Consider the following 21,432-nt stretch of genomic DNA (forward strand, 5'->3'; position numbering starts at 1 on the left):
GGTATATAGCTATTTTGCTTAGGAAATTTTAAAAGTTTGCACGTTATATTTATTTTCCAATTAAAAGCATAACTTACTGCTGTATTTTTCAGTGTAACTTGACTTATAGGCTAAATGAAGTTAACATGAGTCATCTTAAGACTCCTGTAAAGCTGAGAAATTTATCAGTGGTTTGTTTGCTTGCCTGGGTTTCTGCCTTCATGAGTAGTACTGCCTACTCATAAAAATAGAGAACAGCATTAAGAAATCTATGTAGACGAGATAAGTCAGCAGTGAGTCTGTGGTGAGGCAGCGACAATTTAGAGAATTATTTAGTGTCTAAACTGTTTTATGTCATTCTGAGCTAACCGCCCCGTGCTGCACTCTCTGCAGGTCGCATCAACTTTTAAAGTCGATCTGGGAGATAAGCTGCCTCTGCCTTCCTGGTTCAGTCACAAAAGGGGTGCACCCGGCCTCCAAAGGATGGCTACGCAGGTTTTTACTGCTGAAGCTGGTGACGGTGCTGCTGTTCCCCCATGGGGTGGGCCTCCCCCTGCTCCTGGGCAGTGTATTCAGCCTGCGTGCTCTGTTGCTCCTGCGCTCCCCTCACATCTCCACCAAGCCCTCCACTGTCCTCCTGAGCCAACTGGCTCACTCAGATAGCCTGGTGCTGCTGCACTGGGTGATTCAGCTGGGAGCGACCCTGGGCAAGTGGATGGAGGAGGCGGGCTGGAAGGAGGAGGTGAGTTTTATGAAGGACGGGAAATTGGTTTGGTGGAGAGAGGCCGCAAAAGTGCTCTGTCATCAGCTGCTTGATGCACATCAGCTGGCCTCTCTGCTGCTGTTGGGTCTGCTGGGACTCGAGGCCACGCTGGTGTCACGCTGGCCTCAGCAGACTCGGAGATTCAGGACTTCTCGCTGGGCGCAGCTCAGCTGCCGTCTGGCCTGGATGCTTGTGCTGCTGGAACTCACGTCTTTGCTACACTGCAAAACATTGCAGGACCCCTCAGCATTTCAGGATGCTCAGATTTCCCCTCCTGGCATCGTGCTTCCCCCCTCCCTGCCTACCTTCTCGTGTTATCTGAGGAAGATGTTATGGCTGGTGAATTCATGGCTGCATTACACCATCTTCTATGGTCAACCACAGAGGAAAAAGAGTTCTTATCATTAGACCTTTGTAAGAGGAGGAGAAATGGTTGTATTTATACAAAAACAAAATCTTATTTATAAAAACTTATTTTACAAGCCAGACTATGTAAGCTTTTCTGCGAATAATCTGTCATACAGACTATTTGATTTTAATTTATAAAACCAATAAAAAAAAATATACTAATGTAAAAATGAATGCTTTAAAATGTTAATAAACATGAATTTGACTACAGAAAGCAAAGTAGAAGTTACACTAGGCCTTCTGTTCAGCTGGAACAGGAAATACAAGTGTTTCATACTTACAGTAGTCATAAATAGACAACTAATCAGTGACTAACCCATCATCTGAATTCCCATTTGCATAGCCACTTATCCAGTTCAGGAGCTTCAGAGTAAAATGAAAGTGATTTTTCAGAAACAGATCATCATTGAGGAAAATTAGCTTTATGAATGATCTGAGGAATTTGCTTTAAAAATTAATAACATTTTAATTTCCATAAATGACCTTTAATTTGACCTTTAATTTGAGTCCACCTCTCGCCCTATGACAGCTGAGGTAGGCTCCAGCTTATCCCAGCAACTCTGATAAGGATACAAGGAAAAGAGAATGGATGGACTTTTAATTTGTATCATATTTGCTTTATCTGGCATTTGGGGGAAAAAGCTGCATTGTGGAGTTTATTCAGGTTTTTCAGTACATTCTTTGTATCATATGTGGTACAGTAGGCATCGAGGGGTTAATCTTTGGAATTTTTGTGTTTTATCTGTTACAGGCGGAGCCATGCACTAAAACATGCTTTATCTGCATCTGTTTGAGTCTTAATGGGACTATAATTGACAAAATTAATGTAATGTTATATTCAGTAAGAGTTAAAACATGTGACTATAACCATTAACTCATTAGGAAGCTCTTTACTGAGGTCACATATCAAATATGAATTAGTGTAATTTTCTCATAAACTTCTAAACAATTCTTCTTTTCTTTGTATTCAAAGTCGTCACACCCTGCTCGGCACGACGATTCAAAAAGAGTTCACATTTAAGCCGTTTCACTTTTCAGTAACCACATTTAATGCCCATCTTTTATGTACAGTGTTTTATGAACTGAGCAGAGGAACGTCTGACTGTCAGACATAAAAAGACTGTTTAATTCTTTTAAATGCAACTTTTCATGTGTAAACACAAACTAAAAGCAAGTTTAGTTTTTTTTAACATTACTTGGAGTAACACCTGAAATTTGCTTGGAGTTTAAAATGATGTATTGACATATATTACTAAAAAAACAAATACTTTTGGTACAACAAAATGTGTTGCAACAGGACAAAACATCCTTTAAATGGGAATCTGAACACACACGGCTTTCACACTTGATTTTTGAGAGGCTTATATGACATGATCAGCTTTACGTGCAAATGCGCGCTCACTTGTTGTCTCTCCCTTATTTAAACTGGCAGCCAGCCCAGGAAATGGTGTTAATACCAGAGTGCAACACAATAAAAGGTTTGCCGTGGTAAAACCGCACACTAGAGCTCATAACAGTCTTTTCTAAAAGGTTTCCAGTTCACTGCAGCTTTTCATCATTTCTTTTGTGCGGCAAAACGGAAAACAACAACAACAAAAACAACAAACTGGGATGGGTCACAAGGAAGCTCTAATGAATGGAAATGGCCTCAGTGTAATTTCCGTAATGTCTTCTATTGATTTAATTTGTTACTATGTGGATAGTACAAATGCGCACACGCTGATTGGAAAATAATTTTCCTAAACGATTTGATGGATGGTTAGTGAAATGTGGGTAACTTTGGGCAGGACCAAAGCCACAAACACTCAGCTTGGCAGGCAGGGCTGTATCAAGACATGATCTAACCAACCACCACAGTCATACCTGAACTCCTCACATTTGTCACAAAGCACATGAGAGATTCAAGATAACGACAGGTGCTTACATCTGGATAGAATCTGCGACATAACCACGTCACACACAGCAGTCAGTGCCGAGAAATATGTGCTCTGTCGCTGCCATACATGATGAAATTAAGGAAGTTCCAACCACAGAGAGGGGTGAACACATTACATGGTTCAAAGTTAATGTGAGCAGCAGCTTCCACGTACTTGTGACTGAATCCAGAGTTTGTTCTTGCAGTGTGCGGTGTGTCCAGCAGAAGGAAGCACAGAGCTGCTTGCTCTGCTTCTTTACATAATCCACTCCAAGGAGCTCCTGACACAGTGTAAAAGACTGAAGAGGATCGAGGAACCCTGCTTCTATGCTAACCTATTTACTACTGTGTTTGTGTGTATCAGTGTGTAGCTGCAAACTCAAGTGTTCCTGGAAGAAATCAATTAAAGCTGAATAGCGAGGAACAGCTTAAGAAAGAGGGGCCTCGGTGGCCGCTTCCTTCCCGTGATGTTTGGCAGTGGTGGCCCTACGCAGACTACTTTGGCATCGCAGCTGTCACTCACAGGGGAACAATGTGGGAGGTTACACTTTTAAAAATAACAACATGTCCTGTTTGTTCTCTAAAACGAGTCAAGGTTCATCTGCACTACAGGCTGTAAAGGAGAGACCGTGGTAACTGGGTCATTTCATCTCAAATCAACATGGGCCTTGTGCTCGACCGGTTTGCATCAAAGGTTTACGGACCGAAGTTTGTATGTCTGTAATGAGCCCTCTGACATTTAGACTTCATCTTCTCTCAGCTTTGATCTTTGATGTGTTGTCTTTCAATTTTAAATATAAGGCTGAAGTTGAAATTTTTCATACCTTGGGTATTTTCCTTCTCCTGTTCCTGTTTTCTCCCACTGCCTTTATCTGTAATAATAATGCGTCTGCTGTTTTGCCTCCGTACTTGTGGCCTGGGTTTCACTTCTTCTCTGATCCTGCTAACCATGATTCTCAGGAAGGCTGCCATGCTCCTCGAGTTTATCTACTCTTTTTTTTATGCTTAAAACTCTATCATGTGAAAGTCACCAACAACCTGCCTGTCGGCCACTTTAAAACTCTTTCTGTGTTTGACTTTTCCTAATTAGCAAATGGACCAAACCTGTATCCACTCATTGCCAACAGTCCTGATAGGACCTGATTTATTTGTCCTAACATTTCTTGAAGATGAGGTTGTGATACGTTCATCAAAAACATGTCATTTGTTACCAATGAAACAGTCAGTAACATATAACAGTACAGAATGGCCTCTTGTTTTGACATGTAGTTCAACAGCGCCCTCATTTGGGCTGTTTCATTTTTCCAGTGTCAAAGAAAGAAAAATCCATCAGTCCAGATCATTAAGCCACATGCTTTGTCACACTGTTGCAGCTATGATGTCTGTAAAGAAATCTATCAATTAATGTGCAGATTTTCGCCAACTGATTAAACTGACAGTAAGTTACAGTTTTACATGTTGTTAATCAGAATCAGAATCAGAATACTTTATTAATCCCGAAGGAAATTAGGGTTACAGCAGGCAGCGCGCTAATGGCGCATGCGCACTCACAAAGGAACCTTCTGACCAACTTTACACAAACATCACATTGGGGAGACATGTCAGAAAGGTAGGCTGATAGGAAAAAAAACAACAAAATACATAACATGAGGTAAGAGGAGGAGAAAAAAAAACCACACTCAGACTGAGTGTGAATATAAATGTATATTAAAAAAAAACAACAGCAAAAAAAGTTCATCATAGCCTACTTCTACCACCTGACGCCTTGTTCTCATTTATTCTGGTGAATCTGTGTGATGGCATGGATCTCTTCCTGTGGATGAGAAATCAGAAAGATAACGCATATAAAGGCTTTTAGGATAGTAAAGGTTGCAGACCTGTTCTAGACAGGTTAGCATGTCCATCCCTTGAGCTGTGACACACGTTCATTTCACTGTATTTAACTGATTTTTTTTTTTTACCTGCAAACGTACTCACAATATACAGGAAAAGTATTTTTTCCTCCTTAATTCTGATGTATAAATAAAATATTTATAAACTGTTACATGTTTCCAGCAGAGATTTCTCAAGTTTCTGCTGCAGTTGCGTCTCCAGAATGTTTTCATAGCAGTGGTCATGTGGAGTGTCGCACCAAATACAGAATTTCCAGTTTTATTATAGTGTTGTCAAATACAGGTTACTTGACAAATATGTCAAAAAGAGAGACAAGAAATATATGCCTAGTTAATTTCCTGCTGTTAAAGATGATAACACTGAAAACCAAATAAGATTTTGAAATTCATAATAATCAGTTTTAAGCAGGAATAAATAAGAAGTTAATGTTTCAACTCATTGTAGGGTGTCGCTCTCGTTTGCTCACGTTTATTAGAATTAATACCAGCATAGGACAGTCTTGACAGCAGTGTTGGTAAAGTTACTTGAAAAAACTAATTAGTAACTAATTACTGATTACTTCTTTAAAAAGTAATCCCGCTACTTTACTGATTACTCATTTTCAAAAGTAATTAGTTACTTAGTAATTTTTTAAAAAACATGATACACAACGTGAATACGTAATAAAGCAACAGACCTTTCAGCCCAATTCTATTTTTTATTCATAATCCATCATATGAAATTGAATCAAATAGAAAACGTTTTATGAGTTTTAATCTTTTAATTTTACGCATTAAGCAAAGATTTAACTATATGAAACAGTTTTTGACTTGAAGAAATTGTTTAACATTTAAACTTATTTTCTGCACATTCTGCATATTCTGTTTACACTCTTTCAAATAGATGCAAGTAAAACACAGCAGAAAATAAATAAAATCAAAGATTCAGCGGCACTAAGTCCTGTCGCTCTTAAATCTATGTTCACCTGTTTAGCAGGAGTGGAGCAGGTGGAGGTTTGCCTGGTGTCGCAGTCATGTCCGCAGGGGGATCCGGGGGTTTCTCTGTGAATGTCACGTTCCCGTGGCGGCGTGCTAGGCGCTCGCTCAGATTTGAAGTTTGATTTTTCGCTGTAGACAGAAGTTTTCTTCCCATGCAGAGTGTACAGTGTACGCTAATGTTATTTGTCACTTTTTACGGACTAAAACTTAAAGTAATGTAAGTACGGCCATGCTTTAAACTGCACGGTCGTACTCTCTCCATCACTCCATATTATCCATTGTTGATCTGCACACGTCTGTTGCTGCCACGAGCGTCGCACATGCTTACGTCACTGTCATGAGACACTCTCACAAACAAAATCATGAAGGTTTAGTAACGCAGTAACGCAGTAACGGAGTAACACAGCGTGCTTACGGGAAAGTAACAGTAATCTAATTACTTTTTTGCAATAGTAATCTCTTACACTACTCGTTACTTGAAAAAAGTAATCGGACGCCCATCTCCGCTTGCCAGTGGGGGGCCACTGGAGGGGGCAGCAAATCTTGGGTGGTGGCCAGTGCCCCCATTGCCCCCTCTTAATGGCACCCCTTCCGGCCCTAAAAAGCTGTTTATTGCACTGAGATAATTTTAACTAAGAGACAGCTATGCATGTAGGTTGCTTAATGAACAGCTGTATATACAGTATATACAACCGAACTTTAAATACAAAGCTTTGGTTATATTGTTTATGCTATTAGGATGAAGGACGTCCTTTTTTCATGTATCATTAGAGGTATTTATGGATTTTTACTGTTTCTAAGCTCAGCACTCAACACAGCTATGGTAACACAGTGCTTTTATCTATTGTATCACACAGTAAAGAGGGTTAAAATTAAACTAAATTCAATTATCCCCTGGAGCAATGCCAATTTTCCCCTTCAAGAAGACCATGTTTGGAAAAGAGCTGATACAGTCTTTGAGAGCTGACTTTTTACTCCCTTGAAATGAGGAACATCAGCCCATTATATCACAAAGACAAACAGCTCAGTCTGAACAGGTTGAGGTCAGTCTGGTCAGCCTGTCTGCCTCGCCTCTCAGTCTGGAGAAACGGGCACTCACCCATGGCTGCTCATGCTGCACCTATCAGTGCTGTGGGGTAAACAACTCCCCCTCGATCTCAAGCTGTAGTAGTTCTCGGAGGCCTCAGTTAAAGCCAGCGGCATTGATCTGGGCTCTGCCCAATCGAGTGTCTAATCAGGTCAGAGATTAATGCCGTCTCAGGGACTAAGGTCACACATGCACACAGGAGTAAAGGAGTAAAGCCCACTGTACTCCTGTTAACATCAGTCCAAAAAGAGCCTACAAAGCTCGAGACTCCTGTGTTATACTGCCTTGCTGCCTTTGTCCAGCCTTGTTGTCAGGGGAGAGGCATGTACGGCATGACGGGGCTACCCCTAAACCCTCCTGGAGCCCGTGAATGAGAGGATGGGCAGAAGCAAGGGAAGAAAAGCAAAGGAAATACACTCATCATTGCATTAAAGGAGCGTTGGACAGAAGGGTCCAAGAAGAAGAGGCCAGGGAGGGAGGGAAGGAGGCGGTGGTGGCAGTAATGGGGTCTTTGTTCTGGTTGGTGTGACTCACAAAGCCCTGGCCAGGGCCGCACAGCTTAGTTACCCTTACCAAACACAGAGAAGCAGGAGGGAGGAGTGCATATGGGTTTGTGTGATTGGGGTACGTTTTGGGGCTCTAGGTCGAGGTAATATAGGTCCAATACTCTGATTATTTACACATTTAATTTTATTAATACTGCTTTAGCATCCAGCCCCTCTGATGATGGCTGAATAAATTAAAGTGGATTTGGTGGTGGCAGATGAAAGTCACTGTAAGGATATATGTGAAAATGGCATTGTTTGCACTGTTTTACATGCCACTGTGGCTTATATTAGGCCTTGCCAAATTAATGGGATACCCTCTAGATGATTACATGAAGCTGTAGCTTGTTTAGGCTCACTATCTGGATTCAATTACAGTAGTCAAGATGTGAAACACCATTCAGGAAATATGCTCTTATCACACGGTGTGACTCACACTTCTTTAAGTGCTTGTTCTTCAACATCAGCAATTAAGACGGTTAAAGACATCTGGTGGTGTGCAAAGCATTGTGTGTCTGTGTGTGTGTGTGCGTCTCAGCTCAGTTTAGGCTTTAAGCAGGATGTCCTGTCCTCCCTGCTGCTATTGTGGAGCGGTCAGCCTGCCAGACGCTACTCCTAAAGACCACTTCCCCTCTGTCAAGCACCTCACTCTCTGTGTCTCTGTCACACAAAAACACATTGTTCACACGGACACACAAGCACACACATGCTCACATACTGTAGCGCCCCATGCCAGCCTGAACACAATGAAAACCTGGCCAACACCGCCCTGTCACCTGGTTAAAAATAACTCTTTTTGCAACAGATTATGGCTGTGTTTTAACAATAGCAGGACTTTGATCAGCCAAAATAGCACTACGCTGTTATTTTGAGGTATCACTCACCAGAGCTGACTGTTATGTTTTGGCTCCGTAAAGTTGCCAGGCACCCCGAAGATGTCACATCCATTTTTTTTATTGTGCTGTATTTATACTATATATAATGGGGGGGGGGGGGGGGGGGGGGGGCGGAAGACTGTACTCTCTCTGTCAGATCTGAGGTTTTACATATCAGGAGATAATTTTTAAAATCCAGGTCTCGAAATGATTTAAATACTACCTCAGATCGTTATTTAACAGTTAGCTGCGGTAAAGCAGAAGAAGTGTGTGAAGAACGAATTACGCCGCATGATTCAACAGCTTGTAGAACCACTTTTAGCAGAAAAACATGAAGTTTTCTCACAGTGTTGTGGAGGAATTTTGGCACACTTCAGTTCATCGAGGTCTGCGGTCGTTTGTTTATGCACAGATCTCTTCAGGTCCCACCGCAGCATTTCAATCATGGCGATGTATGGACTTTGACTGGGCTGTTGCAACATTTGGACTCTTTTTTTTCTTCTTCAGCCGTTCTGTTGTTGATTTGCTGGGCTCATCGTCCACTTACGTGACCCAGATTCAGCCAAGCTTCAGCTGTTGGACACATGGCCCCGTATTTGACCCTAGAATACTTTGTGGTTGACTAAATAGAATAGAATAGAATTCAACTTTATTGTCATTGCACATGCACAGGTACAGGGCAACGAAATGCAGTTTGCATCCATCCAGAAGTGCTTTAGCCATGATATAGATATATTACAAATATATATTAGCAATAATATAGATATGTAAGTATATGAAATGGGTCTATTATGGTATGTTATAATGTACACGGTATGAAGTATGTTATGAATATGCTATAACTATAAGTATGTACAGGCTGTAGTGAGTACAAGCTATGTACAGGCTATGAACAGGATATAAATATGAAAAACTATACAGAAATATGAGATATACAGCTATACAGAAATGTGAACTATGCAGGTTATAAACAGTTGTAGATTTAAAAATTATGGTATTGTACAGAATGATTATTTACACAGAACTATACAGTAGTGCAGTTAAGATAAGTAAGATATGTGGATAATTTCTACAGAGGCTCCATAAAGTGCTAGTGGTTGTGAGTGGTGGTTCAGTCCATGTTATTATTGTGTGTATGAGGGTACAGTTGTCCATTGTGTGTGTAGGTGGTTGTGTGTGTGTGTATGTCCAGTCCATGTGTTAACATGGGTCAGATGTCAGGAGGCAGAGTTCAGGAGTCTGACAGCTGTGGGGAAGAAGCTGTTCCGGTACCTTGGGATTTTAGTCCGGAGGCTCCTGTAGCGCCTCCCAGAGGGCACGAGGGTGAAGAGTCCATGTGATGGGTGACTGGGGTCTTTGCCTCCAAGGTACAGAGCTGCAAAACAACCACAAATCATCACCCCTCTGCCACCATGCTTGACAGTTGGTATGAGGTGTTTGTGTTGATATGCTATGTTTGGTTTTTGCCAATAGCGGCGCTTTGCATTATGGCCAAACATCTCCACTTTGGTCTTGTTTATCCAAAGAGCATTTTTCCAGATGTCTTGTGGTTTGTTCAGATGCATTTTAGCAAACCTAATGGATGCAACCATGTTCCTTTTAGAGAAGAGTCTTTTTCCTTGCAAACAAGCCGTTCCATCTTAATGTACTAATGTTTCTCACAGTAGAATGATAATAATAATGGATTGCATTTATATTGCGCTTTTCGGACCCCTCAAAGCGCTTTACAATTCCACTATTCATTCACTCGCACATTCACACACTGGTGGAGATCGTAGCCACAGCTGCCCCGGGGCAGACTGACAGAAGCGAGGCTGCCATATCGCGCCATTGGCCCCTCTGGCCATCACCAGTAGGCCGTAGGTGAAGTGTCTTGCCCAAGGACACAACGACCGAGACTGTCCAAGCCGGGGCTTGAACCGGCAACCTTCCGGTTACAGGACGAACTGCCAACTCTTTGAGCCACGATCGCTGATAGACTTCAGATTGTTTTGAAATGGGCTTGTAATCCATCCTAGATTGATGTGCAGGAACAGACCTGCTAAAGAAATAGATAGGCTGGGGAGAGTGAGGAGTTTTCATGTTCTCCCTGAGCCTGTGTTGGTTCTCTCTGGGTACTCTGGGTTCCTCCCAAACAGTTAGTGTGATCAGGTTAACTGGTGTTTCTAAATTGCTCGTAGGTGTGGATGTGAGTGCTTGTTTGTCTCTCTGTGTTAGCCCTGTGACAGACAATTGAACAGTCCAAGGTGCACCCCGCCTTTCATCCTGTGGCAGATGGGATATCTATCTCCATTATTACAGCAGTTATCTTGTGGTTGAAATTTTTACTTCAATATAACTGCGATGTTATTATGAGGCAGCACTTACTCCTAGTGAATGTTTATGAATTGCTGCATCTTCAACAATATTTCAGACCGTTTGACATTTCTTCACCATAGATTGGTGCTACCTTATTAGAAATAATTCTGCACTGTAACTTGCACTGTTTTGAAACTAATTATTGACTGATGATGTTTTCAGGCAGCATGTAATTCCCTCAGAAATAGTCAGCAACCCAGGAACTCAGTTCATCTCCCAGGCATGAAAGACCTAATGTTCAGCACTCAGAGCCTCGGAGTTCAGCTCAGGTTTTCATTCTCAACATGTTGGTCAATCAGAGAGGCTAAACCCAGAACTAAAAACAGCTCTCTGCTGTGTAACCCCCCCCAAACCCCTCCTCCTGGTCCTCTCAACTGGTGTGGGTTGGGTATGCACATAACTCACTTACCTCCTCTGCTACTGGTTTTTTGCCCTTTGAACAATCTCTAGGGTACCAGCCTCCAACTTTTCCTTCCGGTGAATCCGACCTTGCTGTGCCATCTGTCCAACTCTAACGAGTAGGCAAATGTGGACCCAGACCCAGTTAATCGTTGTTGTGGTTTTCTCTGCATTATTGTTGGGTTCTCATCTTACAATATAAAGGGGGCTATAAATATGAGGTGTCTGTTGTTGTTATTTGGAGTTATATAAAAAAAATGGAATTAAAAATATTGACAGAGAGCAAAAAACAAGAGGCAGCCAACATCAAAAAAATGAGCTTTGAATGTCCCTGGCAAACCTGGAAAACTATTCCTGAAAACTACTTGAGCAAATTAAAAGGAAGCTGTACTGAAGAATATAGATGATCATACCAAATATTGACTTGAACAATGAAGTTATACAAACTTTTTGTTAGTGCACTTCTGTTTATACCCGCACATCCTCCAATAAAATCTCTCCATCTTTATCTCATCCAAGCAAAATAAAAAAGAAAGACTTTTGTGATGGATCACTCTTGTGTGGCCCTCTCTCCTTGTCCTCTCCTTCTTCACAAATCTCTATTCACTCTCTCCCTCCTCCCCTCCTCTCCTTCTCACTGGCCGAGGTACTATTGTCTCGTTTCCTGTCACCGTGCGGGCGGCTCTCCGCACGCGCACAGCAGGCGTGGCGGGTTGTGATGCGGTCACATTTGTAGCGGACGGACGGAGCGAGTCGTCAGGATTTGCGGCTCGCTTAAAAACCAGTGGTTTGCGCTGGTGGGTTACAGTTTAACTCGTGAGAGACTCTAAGGAAAGTAGTTTGCAGTCGGAGCAGCAGCAAAACCTTTAAGTTGGGAAATAAAAGAAGGTCTGGAGGGTTTTTTCGCCCCCTTTGACAGCTGCGCCGCTGCACCGACAAACATCAGTGACCGGTGTTCCAGATCAACTGGCGTTTAGATCAACTGGCGTTGGTCGAACAGATGTGTGGCAGTCTTGCGTTTCAGGAGCTCCTACCGACAAACCAGCAAAAAAACGCCAAATGTGTCACCTGTGACACTTGTGAGGTTGTCTCAAACACACTCCGTCAGTCTTGATGCTGTTGAACAACAAAATGTTTAAAAATGTGGCGAGTTTACCTGGTGATATCCTCATGCGCGACGCGATCGCGAAAACAGCAAACAAGTAACACCACGCCGTTGTTGTTCACAGGACAGCAAGAGTAAACGATCGGGAGACCCTTGTCGTCGTTATCGTTCCCCTCGCACGGTTTATTTCACCGAATTCAGCGTTTTTGCTCCACAACTAAAGCGAGCAGTTTGCTCTGTGCACCAACATGGAGTCGAGTCAACCAGCGCCACCTCTGGCCAAGTGCCACAGCCTACAGCCAGATCAACTGGTGACACACATCTGCAGCACGTTTGAATTCGTGTCATGCACATTTGTACCTTTCAATTGTGTCTGTTTGTGCGTCATGCAAATAAACCTTTGAAATGATATCATGTATTTATTATCAGCCTACATTTGTACAAAATGCCAAATGACATACACATAAGAATCACCATCCTGATATCAACACTTTTGCCCATAAGAAAAATGTCGTGAACAAATATATGACACACCAATATTTCACCAGTGTTGTAACTCACATGTCGCCAGCATAGTCTGCCTGTGTCCCCCCTCTGCAAACGCACATTTCAGAGTTGGATGTGATATACAGTCTGCATAAGTGTGGTCAATCTAATAAACATTTATAAGGAGATGGCAGTTACTGTGAATGCACAGCAGTTACACAGTGATTAGTAATAAACAGTCAGACAATGACCCTGACAATCACATTCAATCTTGCAGATTGCACCTTCTGTGGAAAGTGGTACCACACGGTGTGTGTGGACTTCCCCTGTGCAGAAGGCGACTACAAATGTTGTGGGTGCTAAATAAACAGAAACAAATGATCCCTGTTGTCTTTGCTTACTGATTGTTTTCAGTGTTGACAATCCACATTGCTGGCATTGCATGTTTCAACATATTTGTGGGTAGATTTAGATGCACCACGTGTGAGTGCAGCCACTCAGCCTTTACTCAATGTGATCATAGCAGCAGGTGCAGATGTGTGTCACAAGTTAATCTAGTGGTAGGCTATGGTACTTGGCCACAGGTGGCAGCAGTGGACTGACCTGCATTGGGGACTGGTCCAGCTGCTATGTGGTAGTCAGTAGATGGGCTCCACATTGGGGATTATATGCAAGTTTTGGGGACTGTTTATTGCTGATCACTGTGTGACTGCTGTACATTCACAGTAACTGCCATCCCCTTACGGATCGTTATGGGATTGACCACACTTATGCAGACTGTATATCACATCCAACTCTGAAATGTGCGTTTGCAGAGGGGGGACACAGGCAGACTATGCTGGCGACATGTGAGTTACAACACTGGTGAAATATTGGTGTGTCATATATTTGTTCACGACATTTTTCTTATGGGCAAAAGTGTTGATATCAGGATGGTGATTCTTATGTGTATGTCATTTGGCATTTTGTACAAATGTAGGCTGATAATAAATACATGATATCATTTCAAAGGTTTATTTGCATGACGCACAAACAGACACAATTGAAAGGTACAAATGTGCATGACACGAATTCAAACGTGCTGCAGATGTGTGTCACCAGTTGATCTGGCTGTAGGCTGTGGCACTTGGCCAGAGGTGGCGCTGGTTGACTCGACTCCATGTTGGTGCACAGAGCAAACTGCTCGCTTTAGTTGTGGAGCAAAAACGCTGAATTCGGTGAAATAAACCGTGCGAGGGGAACGATAACGACGACAAGGGTCTCCCGATCGTTTACTCTTGCTGTCCTGTGAACAACAACGGCGTGGTGTTACTTGTTTGCTGTTTTCGCGATCGAGTCGCGCATGAGGATATCACCAGGTAAACTCGCCACATTTTTAAACATTTTGTTGTTCAACAGCATCAAGACTGACGGAGTGTGTTTGAGACAACCTCACAAGTGTCACAGATGACACATTTGGCGTTTTTTTGCTGGTTTGTCGGTAGGAGCTCCTGAAACGCAAGACTGCCACACATCTGTTCGACCAACGCCAGTTGATCTAAACGCCAGTTGATCTGGAACACCGGGAGGTGAGCTGTCACCGTCCATTCAGCTGTCAGTAAGTTTGCTCTGCTTTGTCTTTAAGCTGCAATAGTTCCCTTTATAGCTGATGATAACCGATGATTTTGTCTCTAATGGAGAAAAAAACAAAACACCTTTTTATCGGGTTCTGGTTGTTTGAAGCTTCTGAAACCAGCAACATGTCTAACAGCTTTAACAAAGAAAACCTAAGCTGTGGATGGAGTGATGCAGCTGAAAGAAATACCATTAGCATCTGTCTGTAATGCTCATTACTACAGATTTTTTGCAGTATGGATAGTATGAGTAGATTTTTGTGTATTTGTTGTGCATGTAACAGCCTGGTTAAATTACACTACGTCCAGCACCATATTTGTTCTTTTAGTTTTCTTTATTTTTAAAACATTTGATTAATAATTTTGTGTATATATTATCATAAAATAGTTAAATAATAAACAGGTCCAATACATTTTCTCAGGTCTCAATCAATACTCGAATTGGGATCATAGAAGAAGAAAACTAGCAAATGTTCACATTTATTAATAATAATAAAAAAGTTCTAATATTGACTTTTTTTTGACTGTTTCTGCTTTGATCTAAGTAACACCCAGAGGACTTCATGTACTGTTGTGAAGTAGTCAAGATGTCCGTTTATTACACCGCGCTGTGCGTCTCCTCGTCCTCCACCTTCAGCCCTGTGTGCTTTCATTCTTTCTAGCATGTGAGAGAAAGGAACAGCTGGATATGTGCTGAGCTCTGAACTCGATCTGTTGGTATCAGCGAGTCTCCAGAGGCCTGTTTCTGTCGCTGCTACGGGGGGAGACCCCGTAACCGTGCAGCTGTCCACGACCTGTGCGAGAAATCACAGACTCCAGGCTGAGAACCCTCAGCTGGACCACTGGCAATCCACAACATGCTCAAACCTTGGAAGTTCTCCTGACTTTTAAACAAGCTGTTCAGCTGCCAGATTCCCGGTTCTATAGGCTCTGCTGCATTTAAAGGCAACAACAGCTGACGGTGAATCAGGGACGCTGTCAGGGGTCCTGGGCCTGAGCCACGGCACACAGAAAAGCATAGTGTTAGTGTGTTTGTGTGGGAGAGAGAGAGGGAGGACTGGCACATTTAAAGTGTTTGCCTGTTTGTGCGTTCACATGTGGAGCCTTGTGCATATGTAAGCGTGCGTCTGGTGCAGACGGGTACAGTAGGGGTATTGTAAAGGCTGATGGAGGCACAGGACAGTGCTGATGGACTAGTGTACGCTTTACTCCATCGAACTTGAAAATCCATATTTGATATGTTCGTCTTTATTTATCAACACAGCCTGAACTCTCATCACTTTGTACGTGCGTTGGAGAGTCTGTTGAGAGCACCTCACTGCTTGTTTAGTGTAATTGCATAACCCAGATTTAGCTCTTGTCAGGTTATTTAACTGGGTGGGAAAGCATGGGTACATTTCCATGGAAGACCAAAAAAAGAAAGTTAGAATTAGAGTTTTAGGTGAAGCTTGAAAAATGATGGATGCAGGAATCGCTTTAAAATGCCAAATTTTCTGTTTTTAATTGGACACAAAGTGTGATGACATCACAGAGGTTTGCTTTTAACTGACTTTAGAAACCTTAGAAACCAACATCATACAGCTGCACTGCTTATGAAACTTAAAATAATGTGTTAACGTGAACTGAATCACTCAGCAGTTAAAGGTTTGTAGTTCTGCTCGGTGACGTCACCTCTTTCTCAGTGTAAAGCGTTGTTTAGTTTGCCACATTTGTAATACTTTGTAAGGAAAGTTACTCTTATTTTGTGTAGCAATTTCATGCCCATGTTCTTTTACATGGAAATGCTTCTTTCCTCTAACTTACTTCCACTCGAACACTGTGATTCACTGGAAATCATTACCCCAATCCAAATAATGAATTTGTTGTGGATGTGGCAGAGATAAGATAGTTACCACTCTCCAACACATTTCCATCTGCCTACTTCCTGTTCTGACCTCACACATTCAGATTTAGCATCGAGTAAACAACTTGGGAACACATTGTCTGGAACAATATCAGATCAGTGTAATTGTTAATGTTTGACAAAACTATTGTATTTCACCCCACAGCAGTGCTCTGTGATGGTGGGAGCCGCTCTCAGCTGCTCTTTCCACCACGCTGGGTTATTTACTTCTTCCAGCTGGAGTTCAGCCATACATTCATTTTACGTTGCACTCTTTGACTCTGGTTCATGGACATAAATGGAATTTAAAGGAAATATGTAGATATCCCACTACAGTACATATTCCGGTCTCTAGCTATGTTATCTCACACAGTCCTGAAAGCAGCTAGAATGGTGAAATAGTTATATATTCAGTAATTTTGTTTCACTTCCTCTGATTAGACACTGCTGTGAAAGGCCAATATCTGTTCAGATAGAAGCAGTTTCACAGCATACTGACATAATGTGTCTGCACCCTCAGTTTTTGTTTTATCTTATCTTTGATATGAAAGATTACTGGGATTACATACAAGACTTCATGAAAAGTAGCGTGGTTATTCATTCAATATTCTCTCTTTTTATGGGCGTAAAGTTTCCCAGTCTGTATATGTGCACTTTTAAATGGTATATCCCAATTTTGTAACTGTTATAGCAAATAATTACATATAAATCCCGTGAATTAATTGAATTGACCCATTATTAGCGTTACATTTATGAGAGAAATTGATACTCGGATGCTAATCGATACTGAAACTTACCATCCGATTGACACTATTGACACTACGCTAACCGTGCCGTGTTCACCTCTTCCTGTGGAAACAACTCCGCACAGCACTGCAGCAGGGAGGCAGAGGCTGAACTTGTGACCTGCAGTTGACATTAACAGCACTGGAGAAGAATTTCTGCAGAGGTTCCACTTCAGCAGCATTGATGTCTTTATGTTATCAGCTAGCCAATAGTGTGAATTTAACAAGACGTCACAGTTATTTGTGTCTAAAAGGTTATTTTCCTCCTAAACTGACTGAAGCAGAGAAAAGTCGACCAGCAACTAGAGAGAAACATTCACAACCTACCTTACTAACTCTACTCGATCAGCTACAAATGTAGTAGTGCCAGATAACAATATATAATAATCATGCAGTTCAAGATTCAAGTTTACTATTTTCGTTTTGGCATATTTCACGGATAAGTGCCTTTCAGAATTAAAATATAAAATGTGATACCTGATCACGAGCGACTCCATGATTCCCGATCCTGTCACATACAAACATGACCAAATCTTAGGACTGTATCAATACGTACATATAGATGGTTTTGGATGGATAATCCATGTAGTTTTGTTTGTATCTTGTTTCTTTTAAATACTTGGCTCTATCTGGTAGTTTCTTCAGAATTGTACACTTGAGATTCAGTTGTAGAAACACAGAGTAATACATTTCAACCAGCCATATTCCTAAAATGAAATCTGCATCATGTTCAGTTGTACCACATTTTCTGGAGAACTAGAGTGGTTTTGTAATGAGGAAGTGACTAAGTGCTTTTTCCTTCTTTCTCCACAGGAGGACTGACGATGACTCCGAGGGGGCTTGACTGGTGGATCCCCTGCTGACATCTTTGATCCCCAGATTTCCGCTCTAAAACACCCCCGTTTCCCGACAGCTTTTGAGCTGTTGTGCACCCTTTTATTATATATTTTTTGGAGCCCCCCCCCTCTGCGGCTGAGCTCTCAACATGGCTAGCCTGGTGATCAACGAGACCGGAATGGTGGACTGTGGGATTGACGACTCCTTCAAGTACAACTTGTACTCTGCGGTTTACAGCGTGGTCTTTGTGTCGGGCCTGATAACCAACTGTGCCGCACTCTTTGTGTTCTGTTTCCGGATGAAGATGCAGAACGAGACCACGATGTTTATGACCAACTTAGCATTATCTGATTTAGTGTTTGTTTTCACGTTGCCGTTCAAGGTCTTCTACAACGTGAACCGCAACTGGCCTTTTGGAGATGGACTGTGTAAGGTTTCGGGAACAGCCTTCATCACTAACATCTATGGCAGCATGCTCTTCCTCACCTGCATCAGCGTGGACCGCTTCCTGGCGATAGTCTATCCGTTCCGTTCACGCGGCATCCGGACGCGGAGGAACGCGGCACTGATGTGCGCCGCCGTGTGGCTCACCATCGTGGGAGGAGGCATTTCGGTGACCTTCTTCTCTACCATCAACAGCCGACACAAAGCCACCACATGCTTCGAGGGCTTTTCCAAGAACACCTGGAAGACCTACCTGTCTAAAATCACCATTTTTATCGAGGTGAATCGAGACGCACAACATACAGATGACTTTGTTTTTTTATTACGATAACCAAGACGTAGAATTAAGGTGTAATTTTCATAATGTTTTTATTATTATTATTTTTCCAGATTGTTGGTTTCCTCCTCCCGCTCTTGGCCAATTTAATATGCTCCTCGCTGGTTCTGCGGACGCTGCGTCGCCCCGTGACTGCTGGTCACGGCTGTGACAGTAAGAAACGCGTCCTGCGGATGATCCTTGTCCATCTTGGCATCTTCATCATCTGCTTCGTCCCGTACAACTCTATCCTCTTCCTGTATGCCCTGGTGCGAACCCAGGCCCTGGCTAACTGCACTGTGGAGCGCTTTGTTCGAACACTTTACCCCATCACTCTATGTCTGGCCAGTCTCAACTGCTGCCTGGATCCTGTGGTGTACTACTTCACCTCGGAGAGCTTCCAGAAGAGCCTGACCAAGGGAGGCAAAGGGTCTGGTTCTCGACCTGAGAGCATGCCCCGCAGTGACACGGAGACTAAGGACACAGCGACCGCTGTCCCAAGCGACACCCACACTCTGACCAGCAACGGAAAAGAGACAAAGATCACTGAAATTCAATTGTGACTCAAGAAAGAAGGAGAAGAAGGACAGGGTGGATTTGACTGTAACTCCTGAATTTAACAAATATAACAATCACTTGTTTGGTCCTGAAAATGGAAAACACATAACTCACCAGATTAGTTAAGTCCTGAGGTAAGTCCTGAGGCATGGCCTGGGCTTTATGGATTAACCCGGCACCAGGGATCAGAGGAATGTATCTGTGGTTTTTATGAGCGATCGCTACAGGGACCAGAGATCCAACTACACTGGGACTATTGCAATAATCCAGAGACTCAAAGTGGGTCTATAAGAGATTCTGACATGTCATTGATCAAACATAAGACATGCACACTTCCACTGGACTCTGAAGAAGATGATGTCCATCCACATGCTGTTTAGTACTTGTGTAACACAACAGTTCCTTAAGTATTATTGTTATAAAGCTCAAGCTTTCACAGTGCATTATATCACTGTGGTGTGTTACTAGTAATGCTACTGTGTAACACAGCATTGTGTTGACCTGCTGAGTCAAATGTATCTCATCATGTTGAAGACTGAGGCCAGTAAATGTCTGTTTTTGAATTGCATTCATTATTTCTTTGCTCCGGTCTTGTGATTGTCCTCACAGTCAAACCTGCTCTGAGCTGCTCTTTGTCAGCGAGCCTGTACATTTGAACTTGTGCGGGAGTTTTTCTACTCCAGCTTCTTGGTTTTTCACCAAGCAGCCAGTGTGAGCTTGTCCTCAGCGCAGAGGGCAGCTCTGATTTAGTTGAGGACCTCGGCCTGTGTGCTGTGTCACAGGCCAAATGCTTATTATGACTGGAGCAATGGTCCATTGTTTGCCTCTGAATGAGGTCTCTCTGTCTTAATCCGGCCTTAGACTGCAGATCTGCTCAAAGTCTCTTACACACAGCAATGTGCAAACACTCCAAGTACAGATGAACGCCTTTAGCTGTTTACCCAAAATCATGGATTTAAACTGCATGGAGCACAAAACACTTGTGTGTCAGCAGATTTGGATGTTTGAGTGTTGCTGAATTTGCATGTATAAAATGCAGAAACGTGCAGAATTTGTCCAATCTTTATCATAAAGTCCGAAGAGGATGCACAATCCGGTCAGAGCAGCATCTGCAACAGCAAAATAAATCGATTTTGCAGCTGAATCTGTGAAGAAGCTTCTGAATCAAGTTAAACTTTGGTCAAGTTTGGCATCTGAAGATGGAGGAACCACCTGTAGCTTAATTGCTCTACATTAAACTTGATTTATACTTCTGTGGGAAATCTACATAGTAACAGTAAACTCCTTTTATCCCCACACCTCAGCCTTATGTGGTATGCATCAACCTGACGTTTAGTTACATTTCTCTGGATGTACACAGCAGGTTATTTAGAAGATTTCGGCATAAGGTTAAAATGAAGTTTCGGTTGTTGCATAAGTTACAATGTAGATCTGACGCAGAAGTATTCATACACGTGTAGGACACATGAGTTGAGGTCAGCTGTGAGGCAGGAATCAATAACACAAGCAGATGCAGAATTAACAGTGAAATTTCCTGTTATCAACCGAGCTACAAGTTTGGGTTGGATTGCTGGATTGTTTGGAGGGCTTTATTTAATCTTCAAACCTTGGAATTATAAACGGTCCAGAGAGTAAACAACACAGTGTAGAGCAACCAGCTGTGTTGCTGAACTCTACCGTCTTCCAACCCAGCGAGTTTCAGTAGTTCAACAAGTAGTCCCTATGCCACCATGCTTGAAGCACCACCTCGTGTTTGGTCATTAAAGCATAAACTGTAGAGCCGAGGATGACAGCAGGCTCGCAGCTTCTCTCTGTGTACTTACAGCCCCCTGCTGGAGAAGCTCAATAAATTCTCTTGGGGTCATTACACTCAATGTAGGTACAAGTTTAGTTTTTTCTATTCCTTTACTAAGCACTACAACTTTTGCTTTCCATTGCCTTAGTTGGCAATGTAACAGAGTATACCTGCTTCATTGGTATGCACAGTGAGAAATAAGGGTGTTGGGGGGGGGGGGGTGCGTCTGGTTGTGTGAATGATGGGAGCATTTAGCAGCAGAACGACAGAGGGGCAGCAGTCTTTGGATTCTCAGATTTGGGGTCAAGGGTAGCAGGAGGAGAGAAGAAAACCAGGAAATAAGAACAGTGGGAGTGTAGAGGTATGCATGAGCTTCACCCCCCGAGTGGTTCATTCCAAGAGTGTTGCGTCA

General features: G+C 42.6%; 1 protein-coding gene across 3 annotated transcripts; it reads left to right on the top strand.

The window, feature by feature from the left end:
- Positions 1 to 14,305: 14,305 nt before the first annotated feature.
- On the top strand, positions 14,306 to 19,793 carry lpar4 (lysophosphatidic acid receptor 4). 3 transcript variants are annotated; one of them, XM_026187913.1, is made up of 3 exons: positions 14,306 to 14,387; positions 17,884 to 18,631; positions 18,742 to 19,793. In XM_026187913.1, exons 2-3 carry the CDS (start codon positions 18,056 to 18,058, stop codon positions 19,228 to 19,230), a joined length of 1,065 nt encoding a protein of 354 aa, XP_026043698.1. In that variant the 5' UTR covers positions 14,306 to 14,387; positions 17,884 to 18,055; the 3' UTR covers positions 19,231 to 19,793. The 3 variants fall into 3 exon arrangements, with proteins under 3 accessions (XP_026043698.1, XP_026043707.1, XP_026043714.1); XM_026187922.1 differs by having other exon boundaries at positions 14,306 to 14,383; XM_026187929.1 differs by having other exon boundaries at positions 14,328 to 14,358.
- Positions 19,794 to 21,432: the final 1,639 nt, after the last annotated feature.

The sequence above is a fragment of the Astatotilapia calliptera genome, chromosome 2, assembly GCF_900246225.1.
Source record: "Astatotilapia calliptera chromosome 2, fAstCal1.2, whole genome shotgun sequence".
Lineage (NCBI taxonomy): Eukaryota > Metazoa > Chordata > Actinopteri > Cichliformes > Cichlidae > Astatotilapia > Astatotilapia calliptera.